This window comes from Lissotriton helveticus, chromosome 5_1, assembly GCF_964261635.1.
Source record: "Lissotriton helveticus chromosome 5_1, aLisHel1.1, whole genome shotgun sequence".
Classification (NCBI taxonomy): domain Eukaryota; kingdom Metazoa; phylum Chordata; class Amphibia; order Caudata; family Salamandridae; genus Lissotriton; species Lissotriton helveticus.
The window spans coordinates 374,436,118-374,459,846 of NC_136065.1; the positions used below are offsets into that span (position 1 = coordinate 374,436,118).

A 23,729-nucleotide genomic window follows, 5' to 3' on the forward strand; every position below is an offset into this window, starting at 1 on the left:
CTTCAGACAGGCTTTTAAAACTTGGCTCTTCAAGCAAGCTTACCCTTAGTTAATCCCGTTTTCTTTTTTCTGTTACATGTTATGTTGTGCCAGTTTTCCACAGCGCCATGAAGCCTATGGGCGTACGTGCGCTTAATAAATTTAATTTAACATAACATAACATGCTGTTCACACTCGGTGAATAGTGGTGACTTGTTGGAACTAGATATGGTTAAAATCTCCCCATCCTTGTATATGGATGATCCTACGTTGTTGTTGAAAGCATTTGGGATCTGGTCCCTTTCACTCAGGCACACAATATCTTTGTCATAATGTGCACATACATATATATTTATCTCTCTGGCTCTCTCAACCACGTGTAATGCTTTATACACAGCTTCCACCTCAGATTTTGCCTAGCATATAAAATGACAGATCCTTCATAACTTTCAATCCCCTGACCACTACACAGAAAGAACCAGCAGCACTGCGGATAACATGGTTGTGACAGGAGATGGTACCCTGCAAAGCAACAAGGATCAAGTGATTCTTCTCAATGCATAATGGTGACATGGCCTCCCAGCTCAAAGAATCCTACTATCCTGTGTTTCCTGAAACCCACAAAAGTCACAAGGCTGACAACAAAAGCAAAGGTTCAGCTGAATCTTAAGACCATGCCAGTTACCATCATATATATCTTACTTAATTTTCCCAAGCAAGAACAGTGAAAGAAAAGTGACCACAATTTCATTGTGACCATAGTATTGTGTACAACCATCAGCAGCTACAGAATTTAGGGTCAGATGTATGTGTATCCGGTCGCAAAATACTGATCCCATTTTGGTGACCAGTAAAGATTTGTAGAAACCGATCTATATACTAATAGGTCGGTTCCTGAAAATCCGAATTGTAGTTGATCATAATAAGATACTGATTAGATATTTGGAAGTGATGCCTACAACACACCCCTTCCTGATATCGAATCGGTATCTATATGTAAAAACGTTTCCAACTCCTAAAATGGAATTAGTATATGAGAAAATGCCTCCCTGGATGAGAGAAAGCTGTGTCATAGTGGCTCTAAAAACCCAGTTGGAAAGTGAGAACATTGCCATCCCTTTCTTATGGCAAAAGACCATGAAAGACTCCCCAATCCTAGTGGACAAGGCCAGGCACATGGGCATCAGATCTGAAAACAAGTTATCATTCACTGCACTGAACAGTTATGGTATGAAGTGTGTGAACCACCAATTAAATTCGTAAACAACAGTCATCTCACTGTGCACCATGGACCACCTAAATAACTCACAAGATGACGTATCCTTTTGATGCTCAACTAAGGGAATGATGTTTACTAGCCTCACAAAATGTCAGATATCGGTTACATTATACCAGCACAGCTGTGAGAATACTGCTAGAGCCAAAGAAGTATGAGCGTGCCATTAAAGCCCTCGAGATACTTCATCGACCCTCGCAGAAGTAATTACTTAAATTCGAGGTTGTCTGCCTTGGCTCAACCTCATTATAACGAATGCCAAAAATGCAGCGTGCTAGCCAGACAAAAATAGGATGATGAAACTCCTTTGTGAGGAATTGTCAAATGACAAAATGCATTGCCCACAAGTTTTTGTGCTGTGATTCTTCCACTCGCATAGCTCTTTTGATTGACCATTACAGCAGATACCTGCCACTAAAGCGTCGATAATGGGCTTGATAACATGCCCTGGAGAGTTCCCATAGAAGCCTATGTTCACACCAGAACATGGACTTCTATTGGAATTCTCAAATGCATATTATCAAGCCCATTAACGCCGTTCTTGATAATATGCCCCCTGTATGCATAGATCCTGTATAGCAGTGTTGCTCTGCGAAAGGCCTAGCACCAAAGCAAAATATTGAATTGTATGACACTGCTCCATGATGTGATTGTCACATTCCCTTTACAGATTTGCCATGTTTACCTCATCCCTTCCTGGACGACATCCCAGCACCGAAAGATCACGTCCTGGAACTTCTTCCGCCTCCACCTCCTCCTCCACCCCCACCACCTCACAATAATCGTCCGGACTTGCCTCCTCTTACACTAATTGAACCTCTCGGCTCTAACTTCCAGAAGCTGGACTTGACCCCATCTCCAGGCTATCAGGTACTGAGTTAGCTTAAACACGTCAAATATTTCATGATTATTCCTAGAAAGAACTTTGTAATTGAATTAGAAGAATAGAGATGATGACCGTCTCATTGGAGACGAAGTGTCCTTGGTGAATATAAAAAGCATCCCTTTGTGACTGAGGATGGTTGTGCATGACCTGGAGTAGGGTGTGTCATGTCAACAGGTGCAGGATCCAGGGTGAATTTAAAGTAGATCCCAGGAGTCTCTTGTGAATGGAGACAGTAGATCCCTTCAGAATATTTAGAATAGATTTCTTATGAATAGGTTCAATAGATCGCTTGAACTGGTAGAGTAAATTACCTGTGGACAGTTCAAGTAGACATCTTGTAAATGTTATGATGCAGGCCTTTGGAATGGTTGGAGTGAATCCCACAAGATTAAGCGGAGTGGATCAGTTGTGCCTAGTTTAAGTGGATCTCTTGTGAATGTTCACTGTGAATTTTCTTGTGAGTGGTTATAATGAATTAAAATTGTAACATTTAGGTTAGATCACCTCAGAATGAGTAGGATGTATCCTGTCTGAATGGTTAGAGCAAACCCCCTCTGAATACCTTGAGTGGATCCCTTTTGAATAGTGTGTTTACCTCTTGTGAGAACAGGGTGGAGTATGATCCTGCAGTATTGTTGCAGACTCTTGGCAGGCTGAGAGTAACATCTGGCGGAACAGTGCAGGTTCTATGTAGCTATTGAAGGTTCCTGACTGATTTAGGCAGGCTCTTTGTGGAGTGGGCTTAGCTCTTGATGAGGCAGTGCAGTTCCATGGGGATGGAATGTGATCCAGGTGGTGTTAATTGTCTTTGTACAACCAACTCTGTAAAATTTGCCATGAATTTACCATACCTTCTGTACCAATATGGTGCCTTTCATAATCTGCAGTGTACAGAGGAACCTTACTAATTATTGCTGTCTTTTAGTATCCAACTAAGGGGCAGTGAGCGAGGGGAGGATTGTATTTGTATGTATTAGTGTCCATGGTGCTCTTACTATGACTTTGATTTGCACCAGTAAGTTACCCCAAACAGTGAAATGTACCAGAAAGTGCTTGTTTATTTCCAGAAGCTGGAAAGCTGAGTCATCAGCAAAGAAATATCTGCTGTGCCACAGCCATTCCAAGTACAATTGTAGTTCAGGAATGCACACTCTACCTTCAAAGCTAGCTCTATTGACAAACAAGGTCGTTGCACATGGATGGTCTAGGGTGCTGGATGGGTTAATAGTTGTTTGCATGGATGTAGAAGGATCCACTGAGAGGCAGCACATATTTGTTGGGCCACAACGTGAATGGAGATTTATGGTGAAACAATCTAACTCGCAACCTCGAGTGAGCTGGCAGCAAAAAGGGATGAGGGGCGAATGAGGATTGCATCAACAAGCTGGAAATCACACATTGAGAGGTAATTTGTTTGCGTCTGTGGGCAATCGGGGGTAATCCGGCAGTATTTGCTGTGAGTACTGTCACTTGCTAGTGCTGTCCCAGGATCACAGCTACTCGTGCACTCCAGGTGGGTGACGAAATGGTTATCACCTACCAGGAGTGGATCCAACCCCTAGAAGACAGAATAAATGCACAACATTTGAATCCAGAAAAGAATCACCCTGCAAAACCAAGATACTCCCTTTGGACAGCGAAATTGAGTGGTCATAGCGCACTCTAGTAGCTGGTAATGGAGAACATGACTCCGTAATAATACTCAGTAAACTGAATGTCCAGCCACAGCTATTGCTTCTGTGAATAACAGGTCTCCTAGCTTGAGGATACCATAGTTAAATGATTTGACTATGGAGTGTAATAAATGCATTTTGTTTGAAACATTGTGTTAGTGTTCTGTTTTCGCATAGGAAAAAAATTAGTTATATTCCAAAGGATTGATGGACACAAGTAAAAAACAAACATTTGCAAATTCAATAAGACCGGGCATGCCAGGGTGGTGCAATAGTTACCTTTGTTTTGCTTTTTTATTACACCCACATGCTACAAAAACAAAAAAAAGAAATCATCCTGCCAACTAAATGTGACTGCCATACGCCTGCAATAAAAATGTTTAATTATCAAAAAACAATGCATATAATTTTGATCGAACATTACGGGTGCTTCTTTGGAGGCAGGATCGCTTCACAGGAAATAATAATTCGTATTGGTGCAAAGAAAGGCACTACAGCTTTTGAATTATTGTACTCTGAAAACATCAAAGAAAAAAAACATTGTTAAGTAAGTAGCAGCCCACCGGCCCTGGCACTGAATTGCATTTCTTTTTATGGGATTCTTTTTATAGGATGTGCATATGTGGCCAGGTAAAATGCCAGCACTCCCAAATTCCAGAGAGACAATGTCTAAAAGAGCTGACCCATTGCCCCATGCCCTATGCTGTGCTGGGCAGGAGTAAAATGTGAATAACAGATGAACAGATCAATGGATGAAGAGGACTGACCCAAAGCCCCTCTAAGTGTGTTTATATATGTGGGTCCTACTTTGTATTGTGGGGCCAGGGAGTCGGCGCATTTTGGGTTCTACTGGTCGAGCTGTTTGATGCTGTGGTTTAGGTTGTGGCAGTGCTTAATATGAGCTGGTGGTTTCCGGTGCTCGGCACCAGCACTTAATTGTCAGCTCCCGTGCTTGTGACAGTTCGCCACAGGGTGATGCTGTCTGGCTAATTTAGAGATGACCGCACTTAAGTTTTTTTACAAACTAAGCACTGGGCTGTGGGTGGGGTTGGGCAGGTTCTCGTGCAGGCTGTCGGGCCATTTGGAATACGAGAAGCTGCTCCAAGTAGGCCCAGATCCAGACAGTGGGGGCACTTGCCACATATCTGTTTCCATCAATTACCACATTACCACTGGTACTTAGTGCAAACCTGTATCAGTGGGTTGCTCTGAAACACTTCCTTGTCCTACAGGTGAGCACCACTTAACGAAAAATCATTAGCAAAGAATGTGACAGGTGTGATGAGAAGGAATTCTACAATTTAGATGCAAAACAGAGATGGCATCTATCAATTCTTGAAAAGCAATGGCATGTAGGGACCTATAGAGTGACATTACACCGTGATGGAGGCAGTTCAAGGCTAGAGTGACATTAGACCGTGATGGAGGCAGTTCAAGGCTTGGGGCATTCAATTTTATTTAGAAGACGTGCGGTCTTTCTTCAAATCAATATTACCGCACGTTGAGGAGATTGGAAAGAGGGAAAACAGCAGCAGTAGAATTCACACACTTTATATGCGCACATTTCACTCTTTCTGACTTTTTCCGCATGTAAAATTCACCACATATTATTTAGCATAATTTGCAAGGGGGAAACACTGGAATGTGCAGTAATTTTTCACAACTTGTAATACCAAATCGGGCACACGTAAGTTGATATCAGCAGGCCTCTCTTAATGAGGCCATAAAAGGCCAGACGAAGGCCACTGCCATTGTATCTGCCAATTAAAAGGCTTCGAATACTGCCTTCATGATTGTTGCGTTTTAAGTTCAGAGTAAGTTGGAAGCAGGGATGTGAGGTGAATGGGTTTGTGTTTCTGACTGTTGGGGACTCCGGGTGGCGGAAGCTAATCGATTTATTGCCCACATTCTGCCGGGTGTTAACAGCTGTTAATTGCGTTCTCCTGATTATCTTCCATCATCCTTAGGGAGATGGGATCTTAAAAACGGAGGTATAAGAATGGTGTGCCGTGTGGAAGAAGGGCCATATTACTTTGTCCGCATAGATACATTTCGCCTTTTCATCTTTGTCCCCGCGTTGTCTCTGTGGTCCGGTAGGGAATGTAAAGTGTTTTCCTCCTCGAGTTGTTGTGGCTTTGCTTGGCCCTACCCTTCGGGCTTTAAAACAGAGAGGCCCTGAGAGAGGACTTCTCTGTTTGGCCACCTAAACCCTAACATATATCTGTGCGATGTGGCAAATAATTTGCGTCCGGCTTGGATGGTCGGATGCTGTGACTGGAGATATTTTGTTTCAGGCATTTCATTGCTGAGTCAGGATTTGCAAACGCTTCGCCATCAATCCACTCCAAGCCCTGCATTCAGCAGCAGGGAACCCTTCCCAGGAGGCTTATTTAGACCGTGTATGTGGAGGTTGCCTATCTAACTTTAAAAAATGTCAACGTAATATTTCTACAAAAAATGTGAATTATTTACCTGGATGATTGTGAATATGTCTACCGTCGTTCATTCTTCACCCTCTCCTTTTCTCACGTTATTCATGAATATATTATGTTACAACGCAAACAATTACATCGCATGCCGTTACAATGCAGTTTTTACATCGCAACTACCATTACAACGCCTGATTTTACAACGCATGCCATTACAACGCATTTTTAGAAACTACCATTACAATGCATACCATTACAACGCATAATACTTTTGGGGCAACAGTGGGGTAAGTGTTGGATAGTGTATGGGTAAAAATTAATATTCCCACTCCAGTGAGTGCAACAGTAGGGTAAGTGTTGGATAGTGTAGTGGTAAAAATACTTTCCCCATGTACCCCAAAACCCTTAACCACCCTAAAACAAAAAAAAATCCCCATTAGTTACCTTATAATGCGTTGTAATGGCATGTGTTGTAATGGCATGCGTCGTATTTGCATGCGTTGTAGTGACATGCGCTGTAATGGCATGCGTTGTAAAGGCAGCTGCTTTGTAACAGCTGCATTGTACAGGTAGTGCATTGTAATGACTGCATTGTAATGGTTGTTTCCCGTAACTCTTAAGGTTCCTTTTAAGCCGCCTTTAAACTCATCTTGCATTAAATCCAAGCCTCCTAGCTTTCAGCCACTTCTCTTCATCTGCCTGCATAACATTATTCTATTACACATAACTTTACTCAAACATTCAATTATCTGGATCATTTGTTAGGACACAAAACACATTGCACGTATGCAAAAACCACCCTAGGTGAATACAGGTTTGGCAGAGAGCCTCAATCCCAAATCCTGAACGTACACCATGATGTAGAGAAAATTGACAAGGCACCTAACAATCATATTATGCTCTCTCTATTGTTGGTGGAGAAGTGTGGCTCACCGATTAGAGCGGCAGACCCTGAGGCAGAGGTCTGGCCCGGGACCAGGGTTCAATTCCCGACGCGGCAGGGTCTTGGGCTCAATGTCCACGGACTCGATAATTCTCGCCTCGTGCCTACTCTAATCATGGGTCCCACTCAGCAACTCTGGGCAATAGCTTGCTTAATCTCCACAACGGCCCCGAAAGCGCTAGGATGCCTGGCCTCACCTTGCGGGTGCCCAGTAGGGGGCATCTCACAGGGAAAGCCAGGAAGGGTTCCACAGCGGTATATAGCGCCAGGATGCCTGAAAGGTGATAGTGCGCTTTACAAGTATACATACGTACATACATACATACGTTTGAGGGCCTAACCTATGTTGACATTGTGAGAGATCCAGATTTCTGTTTCCGCGCCACAGGGTTGTTCACCACTTTTTTACAGGAGATACATTCTGTGCAATTATGCCACAGATATCCCCCGACACCTCCCAGAATAAACTTGATGGCTCATGACGTATGTTATAAGGGTCCGGACTTCTAGTCTCCATGGCTTTCTCTGTTAAATTTGCTGTGATTGCTGCGTCTTGATGGATAATAATTTCCCTTGTAACTCTATCTTTGGTGACTTTTGTCTGAATAGTTTTCCCCATATATCTGATGTGTAACTGTTATACCCAAAAGTCCTTTTTCCAGTATGTATTGGACCCATCTAGCTAGTGTGAGGCAAAGAGTTGGTCTAGACAACACACCCTTCTCCGCGTTTCACATCTACTAATTACACATGACGTACAGGATGTACAGCGGCCTGTCAATCGCTGCTCCAATTCTTTGTCCCCTCCTGTGACTAAACTCAAACAAGGAACACATTACTTTACAAAGGGTCAGCCGAGCTCCATGAAACAATCCCCCTTATTTGGCGCAATGATGACTTGTGGTTTTACGCTGCCCAACCGAAGTGCCAGTCAATCGATCTCACCCAAAGTGAACTTAACAGCTCCAATCATAGCAAACTCAAGATATAACTTTCACTCCACATCCCTCATGCTAAGTAGAAGTCATTGGGACTATAAGTACCCTTAATCAAGACGTATGTGAGATTGACAATTAAACTACTATAGACAGAAACGGGAGAGTTCCAGAAAGGCTAGTAGAGCCAGGACATAGTAAGTCATAGGTCAGGCTTCTTTATTTTTTATTTTTTGTATTTATTTATTTTATTTTAGTAGTTTTGTATAGCGCTAGCTAGACCAAGGGGTATCAGAGCGCTTCACAACATATACAACATATAAAATAGTGAGAAGACTGAAAATCAATCATACAGAATCTGTCAACAGAATGTTTGTATCCAGAAGATATCTTGAGCTGCAACCTTGTTGTCAGACTCGGAATTTAGGTAAAGCTGGAGTGACAGATTGTGGACAGTCCAGGGTCTTTCAGATCTCTCAAGTATGGTCGAGGAAGAGGTCTTTGAGTAGTCTCTTGAATTTTGGAAACAAGGAGGTTGTTCTAATGTGGGGAGGAATGGAGTTCCAGATTTTGGGAGCGTTACCAGCAAAAGATTTGGCTGTAGTTCTGTGCTTGCGAGATTTGGGAGGGATGAGCAGTAGAGAGCTGAAACTCCTGAGGTTTCTGGACTGGCCTGCCCTATTGAGTTTGGCGGCCAGGTATTCTGGTTTACCTGTATGCAGGGCTTTGTGCGTGATGCAGGCTGTTCTGAAACTGGCTCGCAACTCCACTGGGAGCCATCTGAGATCTTTGAGGGCTGGAGAGATGTGCTCAAATTTCTTAATTCCGGAGACCATTCTTGCTGCTGCGTTGAGTGTCGTCTTCAAGGGGGCAAGGTGAGATTTTGCTTTACGTGTCAATGACTCACAGTCAAGTTCAACCAGCCTTTTAGAGACACCATCTTTTCTGCAAAATCTTACAAATTCTAGGAAGGTGAGTCCCCTTTTGAACAAATCTGGCTAATATCTAACTTGTGCCATAAAAACAGTGCCACTGAAATTATGCAGCAATGCAGGACCAAATTATGTGGTATGGTTGACTGAATTTCACAATAAAAAATGCAAATTATTTCTTGCATAAAAGGGCAAATGACAAACAAAGGCAACAAAGCCTAACACGTAGATGTAACCCTGCCACTCTGGCAGGAATGTCTTTTTAGAGCTGAACCAAGACTGAATTGCATATTATTGATCCTCACCTGAAATTGGTCAGCTGATGAGGCACTTATTTATGTTATCTACGTTTATAGGTTCAATATATTAGAAAGAGATGCACAATACTTGGACATGTTCTAAATTCGGGGTGCCCTTTAAAAATAACTACTAGTTTAATAACTTTCTGATGTAAACTTGAATTGCTACTAACTCTGAAAAACTGTTACAAAAATTCATAGCAAGAAACAAATTTTTTTAAACTTTTAAAAATATTTTAAAAAGCAGAGTTTTTATCTTCTGCTGTAAAATTATAATACAATAATATAAAGCAGGCAGGCCCTTCATACTGCTCATTAAGCAATACTTCACATCTGTGGACAGGTATTATGCCACTTCACGGGTGTGCTTGGTTGGAAAAGTGTAAGTTTCTGGTGGGGCATAAGTGGCACTTGATTCAGTGCCCTCCCTGCTGTCCAAAACTGTGAAGCGAAAGAAGAAAGAGACAGGATCCTTAAATGGAGCTGGTATATAAATGAAGAGACAGGTAAATATGTGGGAAATGTTTTAATGCTAATCGTGTACGTCAAAGGTGGCTCAACCATAAAACCGCAATTCTGCATGGAGTGAAGCCAATGAGAGTGAGAGGTTGCTGTGCCTACCTTTCAACTGGTACTCTGGAAAGAATTTTTAAAGCTTAAAAGTAATATTGCAGCCGGGGGCCATTGACCAAATACTACACTGCACCAGTGAGCTAGTAAAATGGCTGGCAAATGCAAACAACCAGTGGAATTGGGTGCTTGGGATGGGCAGGTCAGTTACCCCCAGGAAGGGGATCCAACAGAGACCTGAGTCAACCAATAAGACGTTCATTTAACATACACATTACACCCTTAATTGAGACATTAGCAAGGATACATTTGCAACGTACATGTAGACTTCATAGCTCGTTACCACTAAATAAAACTTAGCAGAGAGGAGAAAAGCTACTGCCAAGACTTGGGTATACCAGGCATGTAATGACGAAACAAAAGGAAGGAACAAATGGATTGCTTTAAAGAGCTATATAATCTTATATTTGTATTTATATTTCAAACTCATAAAGTTGCTGGAAAAAAATGCGTTAGAAAATATATCCATTAAAAAATGCATTTGACTTTTATATGAGATTTGTGCTCATTTTATTTTTTACAGGAACTTTGAATCAGTCTCCTTACTGCTTGAGTGCTGAATTAAAAGTTGCAAATATAAACAATAGCTTCAACCACATAAAGGAGGAAAGAACATGTATTATTTCAGTTATAAATCACATATATCCCTTTCACAAATAAAGGCATCAGTGAAAAAAATGTAAAACGAACAGAAATTCACCATAACACTATTAAAATGAGTAAAAAAAATCTGACAATGAGCTTATGAAATGTGTTTTGTTTGCATGTTTTTTAAAAAGATAACTGTTTGGTGTGTTAAGAGAGAGAGGGATGGAGTGAGGCTGTGCTGGATGGCTTTTCTTGAATGAAAGGACTTTTGATATCCTGCACCTACCGCCGCCCTAAGCAAACATTTGGGTGTGGATAGGTTTAGGCGCAGATCCGCAGTGAGCCAGCAAACATGCAGTGCAGGAGAAAGACCTTTGCACTCATCCCTGCTCCTTTCCACAGCAGATCATCTCACCACTTCTGGAGGAGTATTCGCTGATCAAGCCACCACCGGTCAGTTTCATACAAGCCAATCAACCGCAACCACCCAAGAAGAGCATCAACGGATATAAGGAGGAGGATGGCACTACAGGTACAGTAGAGGGGAAAAGGATGCATGAGTGTCAAGAGGGTACTGTGGTGACAGAGTGCAGTGTCAGACTGGCCTATTGGGCAATCAGTCAGTGACCAAAGGGCTAGTCTGTCAGGTCAGTCTGTGGGCAGGTGTTTTGGCAGTTTGTGGGCCTGTTTTATGGTTCGGTTTTTACTGTTGTTTTCCCTGATATTACCACAAACATTGCCTGCAGCAAGCACAAATGTATGCCATCTCACATACCTTGCACAACTCTTACACAACATGTCTTATAAAGTTCAAAACTACCCTGATTTGCAAATGTGGGCCACTTTTTTAGATATCTCATTCGCTAATGAGGGCCACTTGTATTTTGGTGCCAGGGCATATTTTCTGACATAGTACAACCCTGACAAAGTGGTTAAGATAGGAAAGAGATTGAGAATGTTTATTATACTCTTTAATGATTTGATTTTCACACAAAAAAATAAGACAGAAATCCACCACAGATGCGCAGTCCCCCAACTATGGAAGGAGTGCCTACAATTAACAAAAACAATAAGAACCATTCCCCTACCCTACCTCCCACTTCGCTCCGTCATTTTTATTTCAGAAATGCCAGACATATTCCGGTGTCTAGCCTGGCTATTGAGGGGCGAAACCCCGAAACCGGTCCTATGATGCTTGTTTCCGGTCCCGGGAGAACCTGGCCTGGCAGTTCGGGCTGGACTTTTCCCACTGGGAGCAGGGTCAAGACTGATTTGCATATGGCTGGGTTTAATCTAGAATGGCATGGGGAGCAAAAATGATGGATGTAGGCCCACATCTCTGTACTGGGGTGAATGTTTGACATTGTTCAACATTCTGTCCATCAATTGTTCTTTTTGCATCTGTACTGAGACACAACATTATTTTGTACTCAGGCAGCTGTTTAGAAGAAAAGGGTGAGTGATTGTAAACACCATATGGACATTGCAGGTACTGCACTGAGGTACAACAAGAGTACAAATGGATACAGAGAGGAGGATGCCACCTCATATAGTACCGACAGAAGATTAACTGAAATAGTGTGTGAGAAGTATGAAGGGCATCTGCTTTCAGAGTTTGCTTTGTTTCTGAAAGTCTTCACTAAGATGGTTGGGTGCGTGAAGTTAATGTGGCGTTTAGGTTCTTAGCAAACCATAACTTTTACCCTAGGCCAGATTAGTTTCCCAATGTACACTACAGATTCCGCATGGTACTCTAAATTGTACCAAGTTACTAAAGTTGGCCCCATGTGAAAATGCACCAAGCCCGAGAACAGCTCCTACGGCAAACCAATAAAACATTTGTGATGAGAGAGGTCTGCAAAAAACACAAACGGGCTCCTCTTACCATTCCAACATTGCTATCCTGTCAAGGTGGTCCATGAATAATCACAACTAAGCAGGACTGATAGCTCATGGGCAGGATCAGGAAACTCCAGGCAGTCAGGACCAGTAAGTAATGTGTTGGGGAGGACTAGGTAGGACAATTATTCAGAAGGTCAGGTTGAGCCAAGATTCTTCCTAAATTAATGTCATGTTTTAATTTTATATATTTTTTTGTTTACATTTGTTTATTAAATTTTCACATATCACGCCCCCCTGAAGAAGGGGGATAAGGCACAATGAAGAACATGTTACACATTATCGCACACAGTAGGGGATTACATTGCAGTGAGTAGTAGTACCTGTTAAATTGTTTTCAAATATTTTTGTTATGGGTGAGAACACCACACCCCCATTGCTTGACTTTAAAAAATAGTGTTGTTGTATATTGTTTAATTTACTTGTTTTGTATTTTTGCTAATTAGTTTAATTAAGGGTGGTACCTACCAATACTCATCTTCTCTCTTTTTGTATACTATTACCGTCTTTTCATTAATTTCATTTAGTTTTCTTTCTTTTATTCTCCTAACCCCTAATACTGCCTCTCTCTATGTCCTTGCTTTGGCATACCTTCCTGTTGATGAGGCATAGATGGCTATGCTCTTTCTCAAATGTAATCCTAAAAAAGAGATTCTCTTCTGCCTCAACCATCATTTCTGCTTTCCTTTTCCCCTTTGTAACTGCCTTTTCTTCTTTTATTGATAACCTTGGTTGTTAGTTTGATTCTTCTCATAACTGCTCATCAAAACTTTAGCTCTTTCTGTCCTTAACTATTGCTGCTCCTTACATGTTGGTCTTCCCAAATGTACTACTGCTCCCTTTCAGGTCAATCAAACATCTTGTACATCACTCGAATATTTGCCCTTATCTGTCTCAACTTCTTGCTACATTTTAAATGTTTTAAGTTTAAATGTCCCTGTTTTCAATCTTCTATGTTTATTCTTCTGCCCAGTCTTACTTATCTTCTTTGGTCTCGCTGTATTCCGCTTCTTGTTATGTGATGCCCTGTCTCAATTACTGTTACTCATTCCCATCTGCCTCTTCTTGCTTTCACTGGTTTTCTCGTTTAGCTCCTTAATCATGGAATGAGCTACCTGTTTCTGAAGAATAGTATCTTTAATTATCACACCATCCCAGTCCTGCTGTATAATCTTTATTGTAAATTAATCTTTGACTTAATTTTGTGGACCATACTATTTTATGCACGGTGTTTAGGATAAAAGTGCTCTTATAAATACACTAAATCAAGATTGGAGTTAGATTTTCTCTTTCTATTCCAGAAATCTGTGCCTTCTGTCGCAAAGGCATCTCTGCTCAGGCTGCTGTTGTAGAGGCCATGAGGAAGCAATACCACGCCGGCTGCTTCACCTGCAGAAAGTGTCAACTTCCACTGGCAGGGCAGCGGTATTACCAGATGGACGGTCAGCCAATCTGTGACGCCTGCTATAAGGTGAGATTTCATTCCCTCCCACCACCACCCTCTGCCCTGCCCACCCAACCAGCTTTCCATCCCCCGACAAAGCATAGGTATGTATGTAGAACTTATACCATTCCGAAGAACAATTCCCAATCACACATGAGAAAATGGGAAGTCTGTATATATTAATGACTATTATTTCTCCCGACAAACCATCATTGGACCCTCAGCACTAGGGGAGAGGTATTGTTGTGTTAGGATCCCAGAGAGGATAGATTAATTATGGTTATGCCTCTTTTTTGACATTTTCGTCTGTATTTTCACATATATTTTTTTTTCTTGTCTTCTTGGTATTTATTCATATTTATTTTTTGGGTGAATAAAAAATTTATTAGAACTAGTATATTTCCATGGTTAACATGTAAATGTGCTCTCGAAATTTGTAATCTTCAAGATCTTATTGATGTAGGTAGCCAAACACAAAAAAGCGATACAATCACCTAAAAACATTGAGTGTAGCACTAGCATTTTGAGCACGTCTGCAGCTTTTAAGTTTCAGATTATTATTATTTTTTAAATAAATGGAAACACGAAAATATATTGTGCCCTGTCAGCATTTGTAGGTATACATTAGTAAAATAGAAAACTTGGAACCTTAATTATGAAATGCTTGTCACACCTATTACCCATCAGACACAGTGGCGGAGATCTCCCATTGGTAAAATGTAGGGACAAAATAATACAGTTTAATAATTCTTAAAAAATGTAACAAATATTTCAACGCACAATAACATTGTAAATTAATTTAAAATTATTGTTTACCTAGAACTAATACAAATCAAACGTAATGGCACATAAAGTCATCAAAGTACATTTTTAATAAATAATTGCATGATTAAAATATGTTACTTTAATATATTATTTTTCATCAAAAATGTAAACTATCTTTTAATATTTCATTTTTTAAATTTAAATAATAGCTATTTGCTTTGTATTCATTTAAAATACTTTTCATTTTTTGAAAGACGATTGTAAAGTGTAGTTGAATTCTTTTGTATTAAAAAAATTAGAAATTATTCATTTTTAAATGATTGAATATTTACTTCTGTGTAACTTTTTAACACAAAAATATTTTTATATGTTTTTCATTTAAAAGTCGAAAAAATTTGATTGAATATTTTCTATGGGATGTTACAATTTGTATCTATGGGAGTGAGTGGGGTTATAGGCTGGATCCAGTAGGGCGCCCTATATTTCTACACTTGTCAGCACACCTGGACTCGTTCTGTTAACCGTCTACTGAGACTTGCAAGTCAGTGCCAAAGACATATACCCCCATACCGGATGAGCACAGGTGTAGCGTGGGCACCATGTATCGGTAACAGGGAACTGCAAGTACATCAGCATAAAATGAAGGAATAGAAAGCGAACCATGATCTGCCAAACTCAAGACATAGGTAGCACCTGAGAGACGCCCCTCAGGCTCAGCAGTGCAAAACTAGTTGGCAGCATGTTTAGTGCTGAGTGTGTGAGGCATTTGGGAATTTGTTGAATGCTTCAGCCTAGAGGCATCCAAGCATGTCTGTTCCTGAAGATACCACTTTGGAAGAATGTGTTAGCCACTGGGAAATTTTTGAGGGGCTGCCTATGTTTTTCTTAGGTTGAAAATATGTTCCAGAAAACCTTCAAAGAAGAATGCACTTGATGGAGGGATATTTCAAGAGGTCTTTCTAATGGTTGCCGATGTAATCCTTACACTGAAGGGGCCCCTTTTGATCAAAATGTATGAACTGTCCAATGTAAGCACAGAGAAATCTGTTGCAATCTGGTACAAGCAGAGAATTCGAGAGGAAGAGGCAATAATTATGCATCACACCGTGCAGGGTTTACCAGACTAGACCTGAACTCCCAGCTCCTACACGCAAAACCCAGAGACACAATCCTGAAGTTGACCTCCTTAGATTTAACCTCCAGAGAGGGGAAAATCTGTAGAGGCAATGCTTTAGTTTTGGAGATAGGAAATTTGCCACATAAAAATGCTCCCACTAGTTGGCAGCTAGAGCGGGTCACTGTCAGTCGGGTATAGCAGTGTCTGCATTGTATGTCCTTAGGAATACAAAGCACAAGAGACACAGAAGTTTGTCTCTTTATATTTGTAATCTGAACCAGCCTTACTGCCTTCTTCCACACACTCAAAGAAAGCGGTTAATACATCTTAAGATCAGATGGCTTGGTAGTGTTCCAAGATAATACCAGCCCCCACCACCTTGACTTCAAGATACCACACACATAAATGCAGTTGTATGTACAGCACTTCAAGCATGAGCTGCTCTTTCTGACAGAAAAGGTGTCTTTGTAAAGGGCTCTGCTGCCCTTTGAACTTGGATTTACGGTAAGTTAAGTACCTAAGATAAAAGTAAAGTAAGCTTATTGTCCCTCTCTCACTTTCACCAACCAGTCGTCTTTCTGGATTTGAAATGTGGGACCAGTAGTTACACATAAACACTGCTGCAAAAGCTCCACCTTCCTAGCTATCCCATTGGAATAAAGTAGCTTTAAGTGCCAACAGCCTCAATTTAGATGAAAGCAGCGTATTGCCTCCGCCCAGTGCTAATGCCAGTCACCACCCTAACTTTCCCACATACTGGCTTTTGGGTTTTAATTGTTCTTGATTACTGAGGCAGCTGTGCCATTGCAGGTGAATGGCAGAGCAGCTGCAGACTTTTGTAAGCGCCAGAGGAAACAATACCTGGAATAGACTCAGTGTGGGGTGAAATCCTAGGGCATTTCGGGGAGGATTCTAAGGAAACTCCAGAGCATGGGGTCCACCCATGTGTAATACATGCCACCACTCAAACCTTCCTACATCATGGTCACTAGCTGCAATTGTCCTTGCATGTCAAGGTGGCTGTGCCACAGAAGGAAAATGGATAGGCAGCAGCAAACATTTGGTGGTGCAAGCACTGGTTGAAACAGCACCCGGTGTAGGCTTAGTGTGTTGGGGATCCCAGAGCAGTGCAGGGACAATCTGGCAGATCCTAAGGGCTCGGGGTTCCCAAGGCACCATTCTGTTAATCCCATGAATTACTTTCTCTGCTGTGAACCCACCCAAAATAAAAGGGAAATTCATTTAGTGTAATGCCCCTTTTATCAGGATGGGCATACACACCCCAGGGTACCCGGATAGACCTTTCATGGGGTCACCATGGTGTATTGAGTGAAGGAGTGACAGGAGCTATCTCCCACTTCTCAGCTCGGGAATGGATTATAATGCACCTGTCTAAATACAAGCACTGCAGGCCATGGAGGAAATCTTAGGGATTCCATAAGCCCTGAGGAAGGGAAGATGGGGGCATATCACCATTCCTAAGCCGAAGGACCCCACTGCCATTCTTTCACCTTGCTAGGCCCTGGAAATGATAGGGGTTTAGCAGGATACTGGTGTTGGGGCAGTGGTACCGGTATACAATTGGTGCTATCCTATTTCTACTTTGTAATTGGTGGATGGGTCGCAGGTTATGGTACCTTGGTGGAGGGAGTTATCCCCACCCTCTGCCAATGTCAAAATCTGAGACAAAACTTCAGTGGCGGATTTTATAATTTCTGAAGCTCTTTTTGTATAAAACCAGATGTCTCAATGCTTGAATGGATATGAAGATATTTATATTTCAAAATATATTTTTTCTCCAACTGGCACCCCTTAAAACTTCACAGTGTCAGTCTTTTCAGTGAAACATATACTTTCCCACACCTGTCTCGTAGGATCATGTTTAAGTTGGGTATGCCATAGTCAGAATATCTCAGGGTCAAACGCCCGCCACCCCCATTTTCACTGTCTGAGAAATGTTCCACAACTTGGTCCCCAGAGTGGGTGTGGTGGGTGCCAGGTATGGAGGTATGGAGAATGGCTACAATATCTATTTTGGTATTGTACAGGTCAGGTTTGTAAGTGGAGGTCTTTGATTATGTGCCAGGTCTACCGAAAAAAACTGATCACTTATCTATAATTTAAAACTGCTTTGCCGGGGTTGTTACCTAGATGAATTAACACATAACTGCACTCCTGCACCACTTGCACTGAGCCCTAGACCAAACACAAAGACTCCTTCAAACGTGTCAACATAACACTCAGGATTTTTTCCCAGGAATAAGTCACTATGAATCTTGCCATGTCACACACAGGATCGTCTAGCCAAGAAATAGTTTGAAATAGTTATGTTCCTAATTTTGCAGGTCATTTGTTGCAACATAGTACATGCTACTTGAAAAAAATACATCTTCTTTGAGATGTTCTAGACTTCTTCCTATTTAAGTACATTTTATGTAGATGCCATCAATGACCACCAAAAGTGTGAACCCCATTTGGTTGAATGACCACTCGCGAACTATAGTAACCATGAGAAAGGGAACGGATCGCCTTTGGATACGGCAGCCGTGCTGAGTAGCATTGTTCAGAAATATTCACCAACGGCTTCATGTTCTCATGTTAATCTGCGTTAGCGTGTCACGTTCATGTAGTTGATACAGTCCCAGTCGTCTCTATTTGTAACACTAGTTTGCTTGTAAAGTACCAATAATGCACATTTTGTTTAATTCCGAATCCTGTCTCATCGAGGAGATAACATAATGGATGCATACTTAGATAATGTTTCGTGTTCAATGACAGTGAGATAACATGCAAGTTGGCACAATGCATATATTATGTTTCTCATCTGTTTATTTTGAAGTAAGTTTTGTAAAAGCAAGACTCCAAGTACCACAATACAAAGCTGGTAAAAAGAGCATAGCTAGGTGATCTGCTGCCCAGCCGATAATATGAGAAGTTGCCCATCTATGAAGTCATAGTGAGGTGGTAGGCATCGCTGAGGCATAGCTTATATAGCTGGCCGGACCAATGATAATGGGCAAAGATAGTAGGTGTGTGTTCTGGTAGTTGCCCCAGCGTTAGTAGTGGTATAGGCGAATGCCACATGATGTAGGCAACTATGTGCCTAATTTATATGTTGGTGGGAAGCAAACTCTGTTGCCGTGGCAACAGAGTTTGTTCCCTGCCTACATAACGGTGCACCTGCCCGATCTTTATGCTGGCGGACCTTAAGTGTGGCCATGGCAGACTACTTTGTCTCCACCATAAGCAAACATCTCCAAAGGCCCTGGGGCGTAAGGGCCGTCGGCCAAATGGCATATGTCCACCCGCCCAATTAGGAGTGGCAGACATATAGCCATTTTTTTATTTCTTTCACCGCCAGGCAAACCTTGGTGGTGAGAGACAGTAAAATGCACATTTATCCTCCCCCGACCATGGAAGATGACTCTTTTGGCAAGGGGAACATTACTTATTTTGTCCCTTTTCGGAATTTTCCTTTTGTAAAGAAAAAAAGAATAAATGGCTCCTGCTGACATAGCCCTGTACCACAGAGTAACATGCACTGACTAGAACCGCTGTGACAGTGGTTCCTGGCCATGCTTTCATAAAGGACCGCCGGTTTGGCGGAACCTTAGAAATTTGGTGGGCGGCACCTCCATCATGGGGATGAAGTAATTTACTCCATCCCCATGGCAGAACAGCAAATCAGGGCCTATGTTTCCAATGAACCTGTTGTCTACCTGCCAATTATGTTGAAGCTAATCAGATACTGTAATGTACATCAGCTGCAATGGCACACAGGGAATTGACCTTAAAGTAGGAATTTTGACAAATCGGATGCCCTTTTTTTGTTACCTACACTCACCTTTTGGGTCATAACTGTTTTATTTGACAGCCATTGCCTGGAAAATATATGAAAATACACGAGAAAGAGAACTGAATTGAATTTGTTTGTGTTCCAATATCTGTATTATCATTTTAGAAGAATTAATACAAATATAATATAATGTAAAACAACATAGTTAATGAGATATCCAATAAGTTAAAGTCGAATAAATACAGGCTCGAGAACAGAATTCATATCAAAGAATAAGGACCAACCTATTGAATTGATATGAAATAAAGGTGGAACGGGGAGGGATATGATTGTCAGGTGATTCATATGATTACAGCACTTCAGCTCTACCACATATTCCATAGTGACTTAGCATGTTCAGCAGGTTTCAGTTTGCTTTGCCATCACCTGTGTTTGAATTCTTTACATTGTATGCATTGGCTAGCAGAGGTCAGTGACAGTCCCGGAATGAAAGAATTCCATGCATATAAAATTGACAGTGCAGCACACCGATAAAGCAGACCACGTTTAAATAACACAGTGAGAACCGTTCAAATGCAAAAGCACAAGAACAGGCCACTCTGGTGGAGAAAACTTCAGCTGGTGGTGACTGTGGGAAAGGGGTTCCTATCTAGCCAGCAATTTATGTTAAAGTCCGGAAAACCATCAATTTATTTACATTCAAACATTAAGCAACAAATACAAGAATCAATCACATCAAAGGGTTGTCTAAAATATTCCTAAATGCAAGTGATACAATTGCTAAACTAGAAAATAAGCACTGTATTTTCCAGATACTCCTATTCCAGTACAAGCTCCAACCCATTCCAGAATGTCAAAACATGATGACCTGGCGGCTTTTCATTGAAGAACAGTGGCAAACCGAGATGGGATGAAATTGTCAATAATGCCGATGAGTCAAAATTGAGCATTGAAATTGTTTTCAGAAGTTAGATGATCTAACGCTTAACTTGAATTTTTCATAAACGGACAATGATGCAAATGCCCCGTGGGATGATGGAGTCTAAAACTGGAGTGGGAACAACTGTAGGCCGATGTCAAACACATGTAGGAACAGCTTGTCAAACAAAAAATACTTTTAGAATTGCCTGCCTTGCTTAATCAGCAAAAAGTCAAGTAATGCAAACATTTTCACATGAAATACCTGTTGAGCTTCGTTTTCCGACCTTCTCATTGTTGAAAACACCCCCCATTCCTTGTGGTATGCCATGAGCCAGGTATACCTTCTTCTCTGCCTATCACAGCCTGTTTCCTCATTTAAAATGTCCAGGAGAAAGAGGAATTGGTGTGTGCAAGCTCAAAGGCCTTGGTTTAGCCGGATTTCAATATTGGTGTCTACAATGCAAGAAAAGATTTATTTCAATATCACGAAGTTGCAGAGAGCAAAGCGTTGAATAGTGTTCGATGTCTTCTGCTATGTTGTCAGTCACACTTGGTAGGAAGGATCACTAGTTTACCGTACAAAATAAAAGTGAAGCGTTTCATTAGATAGAAGCATCCCAGACACTGTCCTAAAAACACTGAGATTGAGATGCTATGTCGTAAACTAGGGAAGCCTTAACATGTTTCAAAGTCTTAATACACTCTAACACAAGCAACCTAAGGTAGGTATTTTTATATGCTGGTTAAGAAAAATAATAGCTGTTTTAGCAGGTTTGCAGGCTGTCAACGGGCTACCTCAATGAGTGAAATGCATTTAGTACCCAAAAATGGAATGCTGCGATTGGCTACGGCAATTAGACTGCCAATAATGTTAACACTGGGTACTGTTTGCCTCCATTTTTGTTTCAGTGGCACACATTAAACAATCCATCTGTTTATATGCCTGTGTTAGGTGAGATTTGGGGGATGGGTGCTAATCACCTTATACCCACATGCTGTTGGGCTTTAACAGCTGCTATTTGCTATTCCCCTCCTGCGTCCTCATCTTTGGCAAAGGCCCAGAACTGCACTGCAGGCAATTAACTGCAATTTACATATTCTGCAGAGATTAACTAGGTTAACTCCCTGAGTTCGAGCAATAATGCTTAATTAGGTGTTCATTAGTTATGTTAAAACATGTATTTATGTAATGCCGCCGGCTGAGGGTGGGTACTCTGGGCGGAGGAAGATGAGTTGCTGGTTTGTGGTGGTGCTGGTAAGTCTCGTCTGAATTCAACAAATCAAAACATCCAATTGCCAACAAGGCAGATGGTAGTAATGGGGCAGCTGAGTAATATGAAGGGCAGTGATGTAAGTCTCATGACTTAGAATGAATAATACATGTCATGTTGCAATGTAAATATATTAAAGGATTAATTTAGGGTTTAACTTGTTTGATCTATTATTATCAACGTAGTGCGAGTAGTGTCATGAATATAGTGTGTATATTTTAATGTTTTTGTGGTGGTTTGCTGAAAAAAATAATGACATTTGGAATGGATCATGAGATGCGGTAATAATCATGTTAAGTCTTGAAAAATGTGTTCAATGGTTATATCAATAGGGGTATTTAAACATTGTCTATACTTCACCTTAAGTCCTGTTCTATAACTGCAAGCCTGGCTTTGAGACCCCTGGGTTATAATGCGCTATACAAATCAAATAAATAAATAAATATTTGAGAGTTGCATTTCCTGGTTTCCCATTGGTGCTATGTGAGCTCCTTTAATGGCAGTATTGGGATGAATTCTGAGCTGTCAGTTATAGTCTGATTGACAATGCCCTTATATATCAGTAGGGTGAAAAGAAAAGGGAAATGCATTTGAACTATAGCTCAAAGCATGGTGCTTGTCCTAGAGGTAATCAATAAATGTAAAAGTTAGCACAGAAAGTACTATATAGATACGTATTTAGACAAATGTGAATCTATAAGGTCATAAAACTGCCATAGGTACGCCTTTCTGGAGCCAGTTGTTTTTACAACTTGCACAGGGCACCCCATAAACAATAGTATGGGTGAGTAACTTCAATGGATGTTCTAGGCCTTACTTGGCTGGATGGCTGAAAGACTTAATGCTCGACTTTGACTTCTGTTGTGATGTGCAGGTCACAAGTTTGGGCCCCAGCAAGGTGAACTCAGCCCTCCATCCTTCCGAGATCTATAAATTGAGTATCATTAACTTGGGTAATCATATAACCTGTACTTTACAGCTATTAGAAACAACAGAAATGTGATATGAACCATTATATAAAAAAACAAGCTATTAGTACTGAGGGATTCTAAAACTGCGAAGTCACTTGCTTCGTTAGAATGGCCACGCTGTTAGGATGTTCTGAAAATACACTTGGTATAAGTACTGTCTTCCTACATGAAAACTGGCTCTGTGACCTCATGCATTGTAATAGCAGAAACAATCTGTTTATCTAAACGATGCCTTGGTAATGTTAGAAAGGTGCCTTCTGAATATATCTCCGCGTAACACAGACCAGTGTCAAACTGATAGTCACGTAATTTTTGTAATCAGTTTCTGTAAACATATGTAACTTTTATATGGATACAGCATACAGTTCAGAACCTTTTGCATGTTACTCACCATCTTCTTGTACTCCCGCACGTAGGACACACTCGATAAATGTGCCAAATGCCAAGCAGTTATCCTGGACCACATTGTGCGTGCCATGGGGAGTGGCTATCACCCAGAGTGTTTCACCTGTGTGGTTTGTCAGCGGAGAATCGCAGATGAGAGTTTTGCAGTAGATGACTACAACGAGATTCACTGCGCCGAGGATTACTATAGGTGCGTCAGAAGAAATCTGTATAAAGAGACTGGGAAATGCTGCTCTGAGTCAGGTGAAACATGCTACATAGAGTGGAGAAAGCAAGGCAAGGGTGCAATGGATAGGCTGCTCTTTGCAGTGTAGAGAAGCTCGAGTAGGGGATTGAGGAAGCCTGCTCAGGGAAGTGTATACGGCTTAACAAGGGTGACGCCACAATTGTCGAGAATCTGGGGTAGTATGCTATATTAGAAAACAATGGTACGCTAAGATTTTAATCTGGGTAATAAACACAGGGGAACTCGCTTCTCGTAGTAGAATACCGAGAGTATATCTACTTTATACATTACAAAGGCATACAATATATATAGGCAGTTTTTTTTGCAATTAATTTGTTTATTGC

General features: G+C 41.2%; 1 protein-coding gene across 2 annotated transcripts in view; it reads left to right on the forward strand.

Moving 5' to 3' along the window:
• FBLIM1 (filamin binding LIM protein 1) overlaps positions 1–23,729 on the forward strand; it is an 80,139-nt gene that overhangs the window by 50,293 nt on the left and 6,117 nt on the right. The window contains exons 3-6 of one of the 2 annotated variants that reach the window (XM_078642527.1): positions 1,926–2,125; positions 10,973–11,102; positions 13,771–13,940; positions 23,171–23,349. In XM_078642527.1, the coding sequence (XP_078498653.1) occupies positions 1,926–2,125; positions 10,973–11,102; positions 13,771–13,940; positions 23,171–23,349 (679 nt within the window). The remainder of the gene's footprint in view (positions 1–1,925; positions 2,126–10,972; positions 11,103–13,770; positions 13,941–23,170; positions 23,350–23,729) is intronic. The other variant, XM_078642528.1, reaches the window with a different exon arrangement.